The 18,029-nt window shown below is 42.1% G+C and overlaps 1 protein-coding gene across 4 annotated transcripts; it reads left to right on the plus strand.

The window, feature by feature from the left end:
- Window positions 1-3,088: 3,088 nt before the first annotated feature.
- On the plus strand, window positions 3,089-16,166 carry LOC115830426 (sperm-associated antigen 11-like). Of its 4 annotated transcripts, none has more exons than XM_030809122.1 (4): window positions 3,250-3,310; window positions 3,898-4,050; window positions 5,215-5,297; window positions 15,830-15,970. In XM_030809122.1, exons 1-4 carry the CDS (start codon window positions 3,250-3,252, stop codon window positions 15,968-15,970), a joined length of 438 nt encoding a protein of 145 aa, XP_030664982.1. The 4 variants fall into 4 exon arrangements, with proteins under 4 accessions (XP_030664980.1, XP_030664981.1, XP_030664982.1 ...); XM_030809124.1 differs by lacking the exon at window positions 15,830-15,970 and adding an exon at window positions 5,686-5,732 and having other exon boundaries at window positions 5,215-5,277; XM_030809120.1 differs by lacking the exon at window positions 5,215-5,297 and having other exon boundaries at window positions 3,089-3,310; window positions 15,830-16,166.
- Window positions 16,167-18,029: the final 1,863 nt, after the last annotated feature.

An 18,029-nucleotide genomic window follows, 5' to 3' on the forward strand; every position in this document is an offset into this window, starting at 1 on the left:
GAAAACCCGATCTCTACTAGAAATACAAAAATTAGCTAGGCGCTGTGGCAGGCATCTCTAATCCCAGCTACTCAAGAGGCTGAGACAGGAAAATCGCTTGAACCCAGGAGGCAGAGGTTGCAGTGAGCCGAGATGGCACCGCTGAACTCCAACTTGGACTACAGTGCGAGACTCCATCTCAAAAAAAAAAAAAAAAAAGAATAGGCAACCTCAACAGATTTATTTAAACTTATGACAATACCATGTTTTCATTACCAAAAATAAATGGTATTTATGCCTTAGTGCTCATATAAGGATTTCCTGTGTTCTTTTATATGCTGCCTTAAGAGCATTCTTGGGATGGCTGAAATGGCTACAGGTCAAGTTGACTTCTGAAAACACAATTCATTTTGTGATTCTGTGCATGAAAAAGAAACAAAATACTGAAGAATATTTTTGCACAATTCTCAAAGCCGCTTCTTTTACCACGATCCGAAAGCAGTTTTCTCTCCTATCATGTAATTTTTCCTGACTTCTTTTTCCAAAGAAGACTCTAATATTTGTGTCTTTGCCATATATCGTTATTTTCCCTAGAGGGGAATCTGTGCCTCTGCAAATGGTGTTCTAGTTGGTCTTACAGATTTGTTAGCATGTTACAATCTCAGACTTAAGAATAAGAAAATCTGCATAGGAATCTTTGCTTCACTCTTCTGTGAGTCTCCTCTAGGGAAACTTTCACTGGGTCATTTAGTAATGCAAAAGAAGAGTCTAAATTTGATTCTGAAAGAAAACTTCTATTTCCAAACTGTGCTACCATAGGGTTTTCCTTCTCACATTCATATTTTCCAGGATTTACCAAGATGCTACTTGGGAAGCAAGAGGGAGGATGTGCCAATGTGGAGAATCTTACTCCCTGCACGTGTGTGCAATTTCCAAGAAGATCCTTCAGGAATACGTATTTGCAGAACTTCTTATTTGATAATAAAATCTTGATCATTTTACTTTAGCCCACCTACTTAGTCCAAACCACTCAAGATACCACATACTAAGCAGCTTAAAAAAAAGAATATGATTTATTAGTTGAATGGACTAAAAAAAATCTTGAAACAATTATTAGAATATTCTATAATGGTTTCTGCCATCCTCCCCCTCAGGATGGATGTGGCTTTTAGCAGGAGAATTATTCAAAAATTTTTTTAGGACACAGAAATCTGGCAGAAGAGGACAGGAACTGAGAGCATTGTTGTGTTAGGACAGATGTAACATTAATTGCCTTTATTACAACTTCACCAGCTTTTGCCTATCAAAGAGCAGAACTAGGTTTTCCCGGCTGCTCTTTTTGAAGATTGTTCTTTTCAGAAGCATGGGAGAGGGGGCTTACTTTATCTCAAGACATAGACAAAGGAAGTGAGATCTAACTATTTTTGGCTCAGTTTCTTCATTTAAATTATTTCAAATAATTCTAATGACTTAGAAGATTCCGTTACCTGGGTGATAATTATTCAAATGCTGTTATATTTTAAATCATGATTTTGATTAATAATTCATTACTATTAATATCTGAATAGTGCAATAGGCTTGTTTTTGTTTTCTTTCCTTTTATAGAGAAGATAAAAATATATAGAAATAAGTTACCAATATACTCCAAAATTGCCATCACTTTTATAAAAGATCCACATTCCAAGTTTAAATAATTACAAATACAACTGTAAGAAATTGCCATTGAACTAGAGTATAAAAAATACCCAGAGTACATAGATGAGTGAATAAATCTTCATTTAGGGTTGAGGTAGCAGCAGCTGTCTACCTCCTTTCTTGAACATCTATGTTCTTCCAACATCCAGTTATCAGAATTTGAAGCAGTAAGTGATTAAAGAAACCTATCATGGGCCAGTTGTCACCAATCTCCGCAGTGTCCCCCCGGTGCTCCTGGAATTGGAAGACTTCTTAATTCTTTAAAGTGAAAGGATGTGAATGATGCTCCTGCTCACCCTGACCAGCACCTCATGCTTTGCAGTGGAGAATCTTTCCTGAGACCCAAAAGATAGTGGCCTCCACATTGTGCTGCCAGGGCAGCTGCTGTGTGCACCTGTCCGCAGCTGCAAACCTTCTGTCCTTTGTTGGTGCTTCCCCGGATGCCCAGGTCTCTATTGTCATTGCTGCCTCTTTCTCCATTTGCTTCCAGCTTTCTCCAGGTAGAGAATAAGTATTTTTATTTACACAAATGACCTAAGTTGTTTTCTCTGTCTGGATTAAAATATACATGCAAATGAGACATATGAGATAAGCACTGTCTTTTCCAGACATTGCTGATGGTATATTGGATGTTATGTGAATACAAAATTCTTCAACCAAAGCCTTCTTCACTTTAGTTAAGTCCAGAGCAGCCTGTCTGGGTTACATGCATGCCTGAGCTAATGCAGCCAAATAAGAAACACACACTTCGTTAAAATGTTTACAAGATGAAGGAGAAGGGAAGACAAGTCCTCTGCTTGGATATTACTAGAGGAGAAAACCCAGACTCAAACACAGATTTTTTTTCTTTTTTAAAAGAATTGAATTGGACCCAGTGACATCAACAGGAGGTGTCTGGGGGCAAAGAGAACAGAAAGGGGAGAGAAAAATCAAGACAACTCAAATAAGTTAAAACAGAAAGGAGGGGGGTCCAAAGCGAGGAAAGAGAAGTGGAGGGGACCAAGAAACAGGGAGAGAGACTCAGAGAGGAGAAGAAAAAGAAAAGAACATTTTGACAGCCTTGGAACTCTCTGTATAACTTGAGGAAGGGACAGTTTGCAAAACCAGGTCCTACCTGTTATGTTGTGTGTCTTATGCATGATTTTTTAACACTAAAATAAAAATGCTCAGCAGACAGGATAGAATCAACATGGCAGTTTATGTCCCTGTTCTCAAGAACATCAGGGGGCTTTTGAGAAGCATTCGAGGACATTGGCAACTTTATGATAATTCATGTTTGTTCTGTCCCTCCATGCCTTTCATCTTTCTGTTTCTCTCTGTTCTTGCTTAATCACCAATCCCACCCAAGTCATTCAGGTGTATTATTTACTTCCTGAAATACGTGGCTCAAGTGTTTGTTCCACCAGCAGTGGGATAGGAGCACGTCCACATTGTCCTATGAGAATGAGAAGTCATTCTGGAGCACAGCTCTTCCCACAGTCCGGGCCCACACACCCAGCTCCACTCCATCAAAGGAGCCCTGCTGCCTGCCCACCCACCCTGGGTGCTTTCTGGCTTGGAGTCCTCTTGGCAGACATGAGGCAACGATTGCTCCCATTCGTCGCCAGCCTTCTCCTTGTGGCCTTGCTGTTTCCAGGTAAAATGGAAAGGTGACCCGGGCCTGGGTGCCAGAATCTCTCTGCAATGGTCATCTGGGGTATGGGAGTCCAGGCTGGACAGGAAGAGATGAAGTCCTTGGAACACATATTCTTGGTGGAGCTTTGGGCACGAGTCTCTGAACTGGGTTCATAAATGGCACTCTGAATTGGCTGATGGCACTTGCTTCCCAGGGGAGAGGGTCCCACCCCGACTCCATTTTCTTATCCTTTGAACATTCCCCTTTCCCTTACAGAGAAGAACATTACATTTTAGGGAATCTTAACAACTGCATTAGTGGCACTTGAAATAAATTCTCTGGCTGCGCTGGCTTTGAGGAGGTGCTCAGACTCACTGTTCATGACATACATTTCTTACACGTCATTCACCTTCTCCTTCTCTCTCTACACAGGTGCATACAACGCATGTGCACAAATGTGCACACACATGGAACACTAGCACCCCTCCCAACTCCCCCACCCAATCACCCATGCTCACTCACCTGGAATAGTGTAGGTACCTCATGCTGATGGGTCTGCCAGGCAGAGGCCTCAGAGCATCCTCAGCCATGTGTTTCCACTTGCACAGGATCGTCTCAAGCCAGACATGTGAACCACTCAGCCACTGAGGCTCTCAGAGAACTCGGGGAAGGAGCCCCTGAGCAAGGCACAAATGGGTCTCAGCTGCTACACCACCCAGTGAAACAGGACCTCTTACCACCGCGCACACCACCTTACCAAGGTGAGTCAGGGACCAACACGTGCAACAAGTGCATCCACTGGGGAGATGTAGAGGGAACAAATAGATGGGAAGGTGTCTATGCTGGTCGGGGTGGGTGAGCAGTCATTGTTTGGGGAAGACATGATGTGGGTGCATTGGGCTGCCCTGCCTGTCAGGGAGGCCACGGGGTCTCACAGCTTCCTCTGGGGCTGGATCACTGAGGGCCTCGTGGAACGTGGGAGTATTGAGGGGCCCAAAGGCAAATTATCTGAGGCCACGTCTGTAATTGCTGACTTCCTCCAAGAACAGGAGCCAGAGGAGACACTGGTGGAAACATGGCCTCCTGCCAGGTTACAGCCTCATGCCCTTAGCTTTGGAGGTTGTTCCCCTTCAAGGACTTTACTAAATACCTGCTAAGTTCCAGGTGTCCACTGAGGTCTCGGAAATGCTTCTCGAGGATGGGGGCAGAGAATAGACTGCATTGTCAGTCTACTCAGGCAAGGAGGTAGCAGGAAATGGCAAGGGACAGTTGAGCCCACAGCCACCCTTCTGGACTCTTCCAGAAGGGCCAGGCTTCTGGTCAGCCCCCAAATCCCTGGGCAGGACCAGCTTCAAATCCAGAAGGGCCTGGAGGAGCCTATAGTTTCCAAGATGCTTCTTTAATCCCAAGCTCATTGCTGATCCTAAGACAGGGAGAACTAGGTTAGCAGCTCAGTGGGCAACAGCAAGAAAGACAGGAGGGTGTTGGCAAATTGCTGTGACGTCCAGCAAATAAAGTCCTGCTGAATTTGATGCCTGCAGCATCCTACCCAACCTTCTATCCCTTTCTAATTGGCCCTCAGTTCCAAAGGACTCATTCATCTGGATCTCCTCCCAAGGGAAGGGAAAAAGAAAACTCAATTATTGTACAACAAATATAAACAGGTGCAATAGTAGGCATGTGTTACTTAGTCTTACAGTATTCCTATGAGACAGGATTATTCCTTCCTTTGGTTAAAGGATATTTAGCGGGGCAGAGCTATATATCTGGAGTTGATGTTTTAGTTTGGAACTTGAAACTATTAACTATGGAAAGCTGTTTCATATCCATGCCATCCCCACCCTGTCCCTCACAGCTGAAATGACCACTGTTTGATTGTGGAGATGGTCTTAAGAAGCTAATGTTGGATTCTTTTTTTAATGCAGAACCTGCATCAGATTTAAAAGTTGTCAACTGCAAGAGAAGTGAAGGCTTCTGTGAAGAATACTGTAATTATATGGAAACACAAGTAGGCTACTGCTCTAAAAAGAAAGATGCCTGCTGTTTACATTAAAACTGATGTCGCTGATATAGAAACAAAGCTCTGCCACTTACCTGTTCTCCTGGACCACGTTGTCCAATCAGGTGCAGGATTTCGGTGGAAGTGCCTGAGCAGCAGGGAGCAGAGGTATTGCCACTTGTGCCAGATGGTTCAAATATTTTATTGTGGCAAAATAAATGACAAAAATGCTACCTGTGATCTTACAGAAGATGACTTAGCTTGACATGAACAGAATTTTCAAAATCACACAATTTGTGCTAGTAAATGCGGATATAATAAACTTTTATTGGAAAGAATTCAAATAATTTGTTCTTTTGTTTAAAAACTATTTTTTGAATACCTACTTCTATTCTAGGTACTGTGCAATGGAGTCCGTTCTATTCTAAGTACTGTGAAATGTAGTTAAGGTGTTAGGTGTGTGGTCAAACGCATTCTCCATCAGCCCCATCAGCTCCTACATGCAGACCAGTTCAAAGACCTGTTCTCTAGCAGCAGCTGAGAGAGTGTGTAGGCAAATGCCTTCTGTGGAGAGACTGGGAGCTGGGAGTTACTGCCTGTTCTCTCTGTGCTAAACCTGGAAGAACACCCACTGGAAGTCCTCTTGTGCCCCTTTAAAACTACCCATTTGTTCTCTGGGCCTTGGAAGACACAAAATGCAGAGCCCCATTTGGGATCCAATAGTGCTGTGCAGTTCCAGGCTTTTGGTGTCCTGAAGAAAGAACTGGATGTGATACTCAAATAGCAAAGCAAGCAGCAAAAGTGTGTGAAGCGCAGTATTACACTCCTGGAGAGGGGAGAGTGGGCTAACTCCTGCCAAATGAGATTAGCATGGCTTCGGTGTACCTTGGGTCTTTTTATGTGTTTTTTTTCCTTCCCTTCACAAGGTTGCCTGATCTTTAGCCGGTGCCTGCCTTTTGATTGATAGGTGTGTTGCTTAGTTACTTTAGCCTCTGTGGGCTCGTGTGTTGTCTCCATCCCATAATTTTAAGTACATGCATAATAAGTAGTCCATATGCATGAGCTTTAATGAGCTGATTATCATAGGGTGTCCTGTTAAGGATACTTTTTCTCTTTAATGTGCATGCCTATCTCTGAAGAGCTGCCCCTTCCTGGTTTGGTCTGGATCTTGCTGGCCATGCGGTCCTTGCTCTCTTCTTTATCTCACTTTTGGTTCTGGCTGCTTCACTTCTGCCTCTTATCTTGCTTCTTGCTCACCCACCCCTTCACCTTGCTTGTTTCTGCTTTTATTCATTCTACCCTTTATCCAGCTTCCAATTTCCTCTGTAATTCTCCTGCCTCACATTCACTTCTAGAGATAAGTGATTTAGGAGCCAGTCCCCCAGGTGGCAGGTATAAAACTAGGCTTGATGTATTCTCTTTCTAGGGAGAAGCTGGAGCCCGGGATTTTTTGCTGGAGCTATTTGAGAAGAGCAGGTGCAGTGCCTACCTATACCTCTGTTCAGGCTCCCACAGGTCTACTGTTCACCCTGCCCCTTTGGCTCCCAGATGCAGACCCAGAAGTCAACCCTCAGGCAGCAGATGGGAAAATGGGTAGATAAACCCCTTGCAGGTAAAAATCGGGAGGTGGGCATTTGCCTGCCTGCTCTGGCCTGAGCCTAGGGAGAGAGCTTTCAAAAGTGCTTGCAAATCTGTGTCCAACCATCTCTTTGGTGTCTGTGGTTTAGGGAGACCTGCAGATGCCCAGCTCTATCAACCCCGAGCTGGGTGATTTAGGAGCCAAACCCCTGGGTGGGAAGCATAAAGGTCAGGGTACTATATGTGTGGTCCAAACCCTTCACTCCTCAGGGAGAAGCTAGGAGTTGGGACTTCCTTACCGATTAATTGTAATGTGCTATGCCTGGGATAGGGATTGTGCTGGGAGTGTGTTTCAGCTCTTCCCACCTGTTTTCACATAAATATTTTCTCAGTTGCTTGATGTGTAGTAGTCTTTCAACTAGTCTTTGGCTTTCTCTCAGAAAGAACTGATCTGTGTGTTGTTATTTCTTTGGTATATCCACGGAAGGAAGGAAAGGCTGGAGCCTCTTATTCCACCATCTTGCAGATATCAGTCTGGCACACCCTTGATTATTATGTAGTTGAGCATTTTTTCATTTGTTTATTCATTATTTTTTCTCTTCGTTGAAATTTAATAGTTTTACTGGGTTACTACTTTATTCTTTTTTTTTTTTTTTTTTTTTTTTTTTTGAGACAGAGTTTCACTCTTGTTGCCCAGACTGGAGTGCAATGGTGAGATTTCGGCTTACCACAATCTCCGCCTCCCAGGTTCAAGCGATTCTCCCGGGTTCAAGCAGTTCTCCTGCCTCAGCCTTCCTAAGTAGCTAGGATTACAGGTATGCACCACCACACCCGACTAATTTTGTATTTTTAGTAGAGACGGGGTTTCTCCATGTTGATCAGGCTGGTCTTGAACTCTCGACCTCAGGTGATCCGTCCGCCTTGGCCTCCCAAAATGCTGGGATTACAGGCGTGAGCCACGGTGCCCGGCCAGGTTAATACTTTATTCTTATCCATGTACATGTACTCCTTTTATATCTAACCTTACATATTCTTTCCTCCATCAATTATCTTCCCTTTGTCTGGAATGCCTCCTGCTTAAACCCCAGTTATCCTTGAAATATCCTCTCATTATCTTTCAACCATAATTTTCATGCTTTTCCCTTTTGTTCTCTACTTTGCAGATATTTATTTTTATATCAGTTTCTCTTTCTGTAGAGCCCATCTATTTTTTTTTACTATTTTTGGATTTTGAAGTTCAGTTATTAGATTTTTAATTATTTTTAAATAGTCATATTTGCTAACAGTCTCTTTCTTTCTCAACGTGTGACTTTCTCATGGGATCTAATTCTCATTTTGCTGACCATAGTTCCTCAAATCTCATTAGGAATAAATACATATAGATTTTTTTAAAACTGCATTTTTCCATTGAAATCACACATATTCCAGTTCAGTTAAGTCTCCTCCAGTTTTTAAAAGTGTTGACTTCACTTCTGCTAGTTTTACACTGACGGCTAACTTCTACTTGCTCATGCAGACCAGCTGTGGTGGGTTGCTTTGGTAGGGTAAGCAAGCGAGTGAGAGGTGGCAAAGAATGAATGTGGGTAGAATCTGCTGTTTGCCTTAAAATTTTCTGTAGGGTATCTCTACTTCAAAGACGTTTCATGGATGTCTTTAGTAAATAAATAGGGAAGAAATAATGATATTTGCCTAATCTGTCCATAAAATCTTCATCAGTGGTAATTATTTTAGGCGCAAGTTAATTAATAATAAACCGCACATCACAAAACTTTGAGCTCATTATTCTCTTTGCAGCTTTCTTTAATTCCCATAAATTAAAACTTCCTGCAAATATTGTTATGTATTAGATTGCTACCAAAGTAATTGTGGTTTTTGCCACTGAAATTCGTGATCAAAACCGCAATTAGTTTTGCACCAACCTAAATATAAGTATCTGGGTAAGAATCAGGATCCCGGGGTTCAGCATAGGAAAGAAACTAGATACACAGGGCCCTTTACAGAATGCCACCTTTCCAGGCTTTTTTTCTGAACAAAGAGGTTCCTTAATCAACTTATATATGGGCACACTCACATGGGGCTGATACCCACGGATAATGAAGGTGTATGAAACTAGTCCTCACATACAAAACCAGAAGCACTGGTAACTTAAATAACATCTTTGTAAAGCAATCTTAATATGTATGTAAGACATAAAATACTTGTTCTCATTGTTTCAGTTATTCTGCTCAGAAATTATCCTAGGAAATAAATAAATACTTTGAGAAACCAAAAAACTGTAAAAAGTTCAAAATGGAGCACTATATTAGCAAACTATACTACATCCACTCAGAGATATTACATATTCCTTAGGTATAATAAAAATAACACAGTGAAAACCATTAAAATGCATAACATTTTCAAAATAATTGTCTATCCTAAAAATTATGATACCAATGTTCACATATTTGATATAAAATTAACAGTGAAAAGTATGCTTAAAAACAATAAAGTTTCTAATGTTAAAATTGTTGGTGATTTTTAGATATTTGTACCTTTAAAAATACCACCAAGTTATTGCATTACTCTTAAATGTTAAATACACATTTGTAAGAACAAAATTAATGTGCCTAAAAATAAATATATATATATATATGTATATACAAAGATATCACTTAATTATAGTCACAGACATTCTGTTGTAGACTTAAGTTGCACCCAGAAACTCACAGAGTTAACATAAGAAAGCACTTCCTAGGCAGTAAGATGATAAGACTCCTTGTTTGTATAGTGGTGAGTAAAAAATAAATAAAAATTTTATAAAAAGATGGTATGACATTAAAGCATGTTACCCAGGGAGATTTTGAAGCCTACCTTGGATTCATAAAAAACGAGTAGAAACTGATTTTTTTCCCTCTCATTCTTTGGTATTATAATATTTGCAGTGCTGGGTTGGGGACAAGGGGAGGGAGAGCATTAGGACAAATACCTAATGCATGCGGGGCTTAGAACATAGATGATGGGTTGATGGGTGCAGCAAACCACCATGGCACATGCATATCTATGTAACAAACCTGCACGTTCTGCACGTGTATCCCAGAACTTAAAGTAAAATAAAATAAAAATAAATAAAAATTACAGACATTAAAAAAAAATGTGCCATCCTGCTTGGAGACAACTGAGTCAGTATAATGGGTTCTCAAGGTCAGTCCTGAGTCAGCAATTCCATTAGTTATGCATTCTTTGTTCTCACAGCAGCTATTTAGTACAGGCCCCTGAGCCCTGATGAGGTTTTATGGCCACCAGTCGTACCGCGGTGGGAAGAGGTGCTTGGACAGCAGCTTGATGGAGGCTGTCTCAGAACCCACTGCAGCACACCTAACTGCCTTGTATTCCACTCTGCACGTCCACCTTCCGCGCAGTGTCCTTCCCTCCCCTGCACCCCAGCAGTTTTCCCCGGGATTAGATCCTTCTGACTCATCCATTGCTCAGAGAGTCCCTGTTATCAGGAAGCCTGTCTTCTCTTCAATGCCTGAGGTCTGCAGGGCAAGAGACAGGTGGGCAGGCTCAGTCAATTCTACCCCGTTGCACCTCGTGTGACATAAGTAATGGGCGCTTCTAATCTTTTCTTCCTGTCCCTACATGTGGTGGTCACCACAACCCTGCAGGCTTGACCTGCTCTCACCTGGCTTATTCTTACCTCTTTGGGTCATGGGAAATGACCTTCTGCACCCAGGGAATCTCCCTTAGTTGATAAGACCAAAATGGAAATAAATAATAGGACCAAAATGGAAAGTTAGTATGCCTTCATAAAGAGAGATTAAATTCATGAACACAAACCCTGCCTCTTTCTTGAAAGACCAAAATAAATAAATAAATAAAATCTCTGGAGCAAGAGGAGTAACATTAGCATTGCCCATGAGGATAAAAAAGTGGGGAGAACCCCCAGCTGATTTTTTCATCATCCCAAAAGGAGACACCAGTAAGCAGCCACTGGATTTGCCAGCCGTGCACATTTCACATATATGGAATCATACAATATGTGGTATTTTGTGCCTGGCTTATTTTACTTAATCTGAGATTTTCAAGGTTCCTCCATGTTGGAGAATGTGGCAGTACTTCTTTTCCTTTTGTGACCAAATAATATTGCATTGTATGGATGCGCCACACTTTGCTTATACATTCATCAACTGATGCACATTTGCATTGCTTCCACCGTTGACTGTTGTGGCTAATTCTGCTATGAACACTACACTCATGTACAGGTTGCTGTTTGAACACCTATTTTCACCGCTTGTATGTATACACCTCGGAGTTGAATTGCTAGGCCATATTGGTAACTCATATTGTTTAACTTTCTGAGGAACTGCCAGACTTTTCCACAGCAGCTGCACCACTGTACATTGCCACCAGCAACCTGTGAAGGTTACAATTTCTCCACATCCTCACCAACACTTGCTGTTTTCAGAAATTTTGTTTTGTTTCTTCCATTTTGAGATGGAGTCTTGCTCTGGTGCCCAGGCTGGAGTGCAGTGGCACGATTTCGGCTCACTGCAACTTCTGCCTCCCAGGTTCAAGCGATTCTCCTGCCTCAGCCTCCTGAGTAGCTGGAATTACAAGCTCCCACCTGCATGCCTGGCTAATTGCCCAGCTAATTTTTGTATTTTTAGTAGAGATGGGGTTTCACCATATTGGCCAGGCTGGTCTCAAACTCCTGACCTTGTGATGCGCCTGCCTTGGCCTCCCAAAGTGCTGGGATTACAGGTGTGAGCCACTGCTTCTGAAGTTTTATTTTTTTATGACCACCCTAGTAGATGTGAAGTGATATCTCATTGTGGTTTTGATTTGCGTTTTTCTAATGACTAATGACAGTGAGCATCGTTCGTGTGCTTGCTGGCCATTTGAATTTCTTCTTTGGAAAATCTGTTTAAGTCCTTTGTCCATTTTTAAATGTGTTTTTTGTCTCTTTGTTGTTGAATTGTATCAATATTTTTTAAAACACAGAAACATTTTTTCTACTATCAAATGTTTGCCAACCCAAAGGTATCTTTCCTCTCTTCTCCTTACACTCTTCTTTTCCATTCACGAGTATGATGCACATCAGAATAATTATCTTGTGTGTTGGGACAAATTGAACTCTATTTCATTTCAAATCTGCAATTAGATGAACCTATGAACCTGTGACCAGATATTAACACAATTAGCCAATAAGCTTGATTTGCTAGTTTGATTTCTTTGAAATGATATGCCTTATTCTTCAGAATTATCCACGAAATAGTTCCTTGGGGATTGTTTTCTGGGTCTGTGATTTGGAAATGGATTCAAGTCTGGAGGAGAAGGTACATGATAAAATTTGATACTATTAATTTATTTATCCCCCAAATGAATTTATTTTCCAACATAGTTTATTGTTTCCAAACTATACAGAAATTTTCTTAACTATAATTTCACAATGATTTGATTAGTGACTGTACTGCTGGAAAAAATATGCCATCCACCTTTACCTTGGATCCTTTCCAAATAAGGTGTAGTGTAAATAGAAAGAATGAATGTAAAGCATAAAATATGCATTTTATTGTTTTATCTATAAGTCATCTTAGTGACTTTTAAAAAATGACTCAAATGTTTGAATATCAAAACTCAGTGTTTTTATCAAACAATTATTCATGTATCATACAGCCACTTTGTCCATGCACAGAATACATTCAGAATTATCATTATTCCTTGGGACCCTTGAAGTTAGGGTATCATCTTGGTGTGGAAGGCAATTTCCCTAAGGGGCAAAGGAAACTGCTTTTCTTTCTTTTTTTTTTTTTTAATGAGGCATTTCAGAGATGTCTTCAGAACAAATGCTCCACAGAGAAAAAATTTCACATTTTAATCGTTTTTATAAAGTACTGAGTTGGACCCTCACAAATATTCATAACTATTTTACAGTTACTTAGTACATGGCTAACATTTAAGGTAACTTTTTTTTTTTTTGGCAGAGGGTCAAAAGCAGCTTGGAGTGCCCAATTTCCAAGTCCTAACTTCAAAGGTGCTTTTGCAAGGTACAGAAAGCTCTGTGAGTCAGAGAGTCCCTGCCAGGGGACATTGTCCTGCTTAATCTCTCCAAAGGTGGAAAGTTCAAAACGAACACCTAGCCCCTTCCTCTTTGAGATGCTCGCACTGTTCGCCCATGCAGAAAGTCCAAGGCCACTGATTGATGTCTCTTTTTCAAAATCCATGTCTAGGTAAGACTCGTGGTGAGATATGGTTGTCGTAGACAGGTTAAACAAGGCAGAAGACAGCTTGCAGAAAATATGATGAAGCTGCTCTGAAGAACAACAAAGCTCTGCAAGATATAACAAGTAACATAGGCAAGTCCAGAATAATATCTAGAGTCTGTAATTACCTACATAAAAATGGGGTATGTATTCATCTCTGCTTCCATACACATGGGGCACCTCTGGAAGGATTAATAAGAAGCTAACAGCAATTGTTATGAAGCCCAGGGGGATAGGAGAGAAGACATCCTTCTCACTTGCCCCTTTTGCTTAAGAGAATTTTAAGGGAAATAAATCTAAGAAGTGATCCCGGGACTAAAATCAAATAGGGGCAAAATGTGCAGCTTTATCAACTGTGTGTTTTAATACAACACATTATATAAACCCACACACAAAAATACCGTGCCCTTGCAGACTCTGTTTTCCCAACCCCCGGCATCCCAGAGCCCACAAAGATCCCTCCAGCCCAGGATGACACAGCCCTGCTGTTGCCGGGGTCCCTCTGCATCCCTCACTAGATGTCACCTCCAACAGCGGATAACTTCATCAAATGAGAGAAGAGCCTGTCCTCTTCTCCCCAAAGTAGACAACATCCTGGCTCTTCATAAATAGATGCATTTTGCCAAATTTTTGGAATAATGTGGTATGTTGTCTCTGTTTTTTTTTTTCTTTCAGCATAGCGTTTGTGAGGTTCATCCACGTTGTTGTACACATCTTCTTGTTTTTCTCTTCTTGTTGTGGTGTGGAAATACATTATGTGTTTTATTGTTGTCATAATACACTATTTGGTTGCATTCTCTTGGCTGCAAGGAACTGTGCTGCAGTGAATGTTCGTGCACTTGTCTCCTAATGCACATGGGCCTATGTTTCTATTGGTAGATGGGAGTCATGTTGCTGGGAAATAAGCTATTTATCTGTTCAACTGTGGTGGACACCACAGCTTTCTGAAGGCAGAAAATATATCTTTACACAACCATGTCTCTAGCACCTAGCACAGTGCTTGGCACTAAGTAGCCACACCTCAACGTTGGCTCACTTTCCTCTTCAGTATCCGTGTATGGAATTATTGGTTGATCCCTGCTTCTCTGCATATCAGGAAGCCAGTCTATTTTTAGGCAGAAAGGGAAGAGTAGTCAGTAACCTTCTGCCCACAGCCTTAGTCAGTAGAGCAGATAAATATGCTCGTGCTGATCAGTATTCCCAAAAACCTATAAATGTCCCATTTTGTGCCTTCTCCGCTCCATTTCATTCCGTCATTCATCATATTTGCTCTCCTTCACGGGAGGGCAGGGAGGTTCAACAGACCTTAAAACATGAAGGTCTTTTTTCTGTTTGCTGTTCTCTTTGTTTGGTCCAAACAAACTCAGGTACATGTCTCCTGGTTAGCCCTGGGGAAGGTCGTGCAGGAATTCCATTTATGTGTGTGTCTGTATGGACAGTGTGTAGGTGTGTCTGTATGTTGGTAGTGGGGTGCAGGTGGGCCACCGTGGGGCTCAGCCTTGGGCAATTTTGATCTCCCCTGTGAAGTTTTTTTAAAGCTAAATAAGTGTTATAAAGGTCTTGACACAAGACAAAGGGTATACTTGCTCTGATACAAGTGGCAAGCACTCACTGCAGTCTGAGAAAAGTTTTCAGAAGAAAGTTATAGTCATACGAATGTCAGAGCTGGAAGAGAATCAGAGATTGTCTATAGCAGCCCCATACTCTACAAAAAGAAAACCAAAGACCAGGAAAATGTTAATTTAACACTGTGCAATGAACCTTTATGGTCATAGTAGGTCTTCAAACTTACAATATTCCCCCTGCTTGCACATATAACACATTTTACAGATGGGCAAGCTGAAGTGTAACCAGTTAAATGAGTTGTCTAAGGAGACATGATGAGATATTGGAAGAAGTAAGACCAGAATCCAGGTCTCCATGCTTCCAGCCTGGGGCTCTTCTGTCTTGACTAAAGGGGACCCCCACCTTCTTCACTTTGCTGTCTCCTCCAAGCTGTGACAGGGCTGAGATGATACAGAATCAGAGATTAGACCCCGTTTGGAGGTTGGATGTTGTGCAAGAGTGTTTTCATAATCATGCAAGACCCACACTGTGTTGTTGTTGTTGCTGCTGTTGTTGTTGTTGTTTAAAGTCATTGTACGTGGCATTTCCAGATCTGACATAAGTAAGATCTTTCTTTCAACCATCTCTTGCTCAATGTCCTGTTGTTATGAAAAATTTAGGTGGTCATTCGTGACTTACAAGCCCACAGGTCCTGGTGAGGAGAGAGGTTTTATTTTCTCCTTTTCATTGTAGGACATAAAACTAAAAATTGGGCCATAAGCTGAGAATGGGTTAATACTTCTAATTTCCTTAGAGATCAAGACCTGTCCCATTCTGGACCATTTCTGTTTTCCAAAACTCCCTTTGCTTCCTTCTAGTGCACATCTCTCACCAGGAGGCTCAAGGACCCTGATTTAAGATCTGCATGGGCTTTTAGGGCCTAGATGGGCCAGGTGAGCACCCATAAAACACATCCTATCTCCTCCTGGCAATATATCAGATATAAATTATATTCCTGTTTTAAAGCTAAGAAAGCCAAAGTTCGGTTAAACTGGGACTTGTCCAAAAGTACTTAGCATTGTCAGAATAAATAACCCTTGGCTGTGGGCTAGGGTCATCTTCTATTCTCTGCACTATATGAGTTAAAATGTCAGCTCTCTTCTATTGTATCCATAGGGGATGTTCCACCGGGAATTAGAAATACCATCTGCCGTATGCAGCAGGGGACCTGCAGACTTTTTTTCTGCCATTCTGGTGAGAAAAAGTGTGACATTTGCTCTGATCCCTGGAATAGGTGTTGCGTATCAATACAGATGAAGAAGGAAAAGAGAAACCAGAGAAGGGATGGCAGATCTGGGATCTAAAATATAAGCTCCTGGAAGGCAGGGATCTTGAAGTATCCCAAGGGCTTTAAAGGAATGTGTGGCTTGTAGTAGGTGTTCAATAAATATTTGTTGAATGAATTTAGCACCAAAGGTGAAGAGCTGATAAAAGCCTTTTTTTAACTTCCTTACTTCTCCATGTACTGCCTTTTCAAAGGGATCTCAGAATTTTGTTGATATTCCACTTTCCTTTCCTAGTCAAGGGAATGTCTCCTAAGTATCTGGAGATGGGAACAGACTAGAAACCAAGCCCCAAACTGATTTTCAGAGGGACATAAATGCAGCCAATCTGCTGCTCTGTTTTCCACCTGATGACTTCTTTCTTACCACACCCAGCACTAGCCTTCTCCTGCTTATTCACCCAGATGGTAATGCACCTTATCCTTTTCCCTTTATGCCTCCTCAAGCAATAACACCAACAGGTCACATTTCAGTAGGACAGTATAGTTTTCAAGCATTTACTCTTACGCTATTTCAATTGATTAATACAACAAGCTGATAATGTGTATAATAAGGCGCAAGCGAGTCCATTTTAGGAATGAAAGAAAAATGAAAATCATCAGGTGAAGCACATTTCCCCCAGGCTAGCAATTCATAAATGGCATTCTCGGTATGCCTATCAGCCAGCACTCATTCTTCTATGATCCTTCTAAAAAACATATTTCTGTGCAATTGGAGCAAGGCAGGGCTCCTGTTCATGGAGATTCCTGAATGCTTAGCTGCTTTTGCTTTTCCTGGATCCTGCTTGAATTTGTTGAATACTAATTCCAAGAATAGTGAATGTAATTACAGGTAATGAATGTAAAAAATAATAAAAACAAACGTGCTGAGAGATAGAGACCCCATGCCAGCTTTTTCCCAACTGACAGGTGGCTTGGGAAGATGCTCCGTGTCCCTGTTTCTGTCGCTGCCTGAGACCAGTGTGCTCCTGAATGAGCTGAGCTGCTTTAAAGAGCCCCCAGAATGTACACTTTGGGGCTCCAGTCTCAATTCCCAGCTCAAGTTGCAATGAATATTTGGCATCACGCCTTTGGCCTCTCGCAGCCTCTTCTAAACTCACTCTTGCTTTTTACTTTTCTAAATACAATCAGACAGACCCCTGGAAGTGCACAGAGTAAGTCTCTCTTAGGCACAGGCACCTCTGCAGGGCTCTCTGTCATGCCTCTAGAGGGAGGCCATTGTTCCATCCCTGAAGGGAATGGCTTCCTGAAGGGCATTGGCCCCTATTAGCCTTGGCTCAGAGTGAAACGCAGCAAATCCAGCCTCAGAACCGGCAGACACATTCTCAGCCAGGAGTGCCCCAACCCACACAGGAGATCTGTGTACCAGAAACACAAAATAACATGAAGGGCCACTGGGGGGCTGGAGCCTGGTTCCATAAGGATGGGACTCTGGGCAGGTGCCGTTAGACAGTAGCCCCTTCTTTTGGCCTCATGTTCCTCAGAAATGAAATGAAGGAGCTGGGCTTGATCTCAGACCCCATCAGAGCACAGCAGCCTGGGGGTGTGGAAGCAGAGCCTCACCCAAGGACCAAGGGGTCTCCACCAGGTGAGGTGGGGAGGATGGGAACCCCGTCCCTCCTGCCAGAGTGGTGCAGTGAGAACCCCAGGGAGCTCTCCGCAGAGCCCAGGGCCGGCCAGGAGGGCACTCGCATGGGCCCTAGGCTCTATTATTTAATATTTTTAAGCTGGACCCTGGGCCTGGGCTGATCTAAATTGTGGAAAATGTTATCTCCCTCTTATGTAAAATTGCTCCAAAGGAAGTGTTTGTCCACCTGTAAGCATGAAAAAAAAAAAAAAAAAAAAATGGTACCTGTGCATTGCCCAGCACAAAACAGGCTGCCTGAGAGTGTTTGCTGAGCTTTCAGGAAGCAAACATGGAAGGGAAGGGAAGGGAAGGGGAGGGAGGGGAGAGGAGGGGAGGGGAGGGAGGCGAGGTGGTGCAGGCTCCTGGAGTCCTCAGTGGCGAGCTCCGGAGTTGTTCTGTTCCCTTTT

The sequence above is a fragment of the Nomascus leucogenys genome, unplaced genomic scaffold (assembly GCF_006542625.1).
Source record: "Nomascus leucogenys isolate Asia unplaced genomic scaffold, Asia_NLE_v1 000892F_74408_qpd_obj, whole genome shotgun sequence".
NCBI classification, from domain to species: Eukaryota; Metazoa; Chordata; class Mammalia; order Primates; family Hylobatidae; genus Nomascus; species Nomascus leucogenys.

What these genes read in the sequence shown, in the direction of transcription:
- LOC115830426 (XM_030809120.1), top strand. Translation starts at nt 3,112, where the DNA reads ATGAGAATGAGAAGTCATTCTGGAGCACAGCTCTTCCCACAGTCCGGG. An exon ending in TGTGGCCTTGCTGTTTCCAG is followed by an intron (nt 3,311 to 3,897) that starts GTAAAATGGAAA and finishes CCACTTGCACAG; the next exon opens with GATCGTCTCAAGCCAGACAT. An exon ending in GCGCACACCACCTTACCAAG is followed by an intron (nt 4,051 to 15,829) that starts GTGAGTCAGGGA and finishes TTGTATCCATAG; the next exon opens with GGGATGTTCCACCGGGAATT.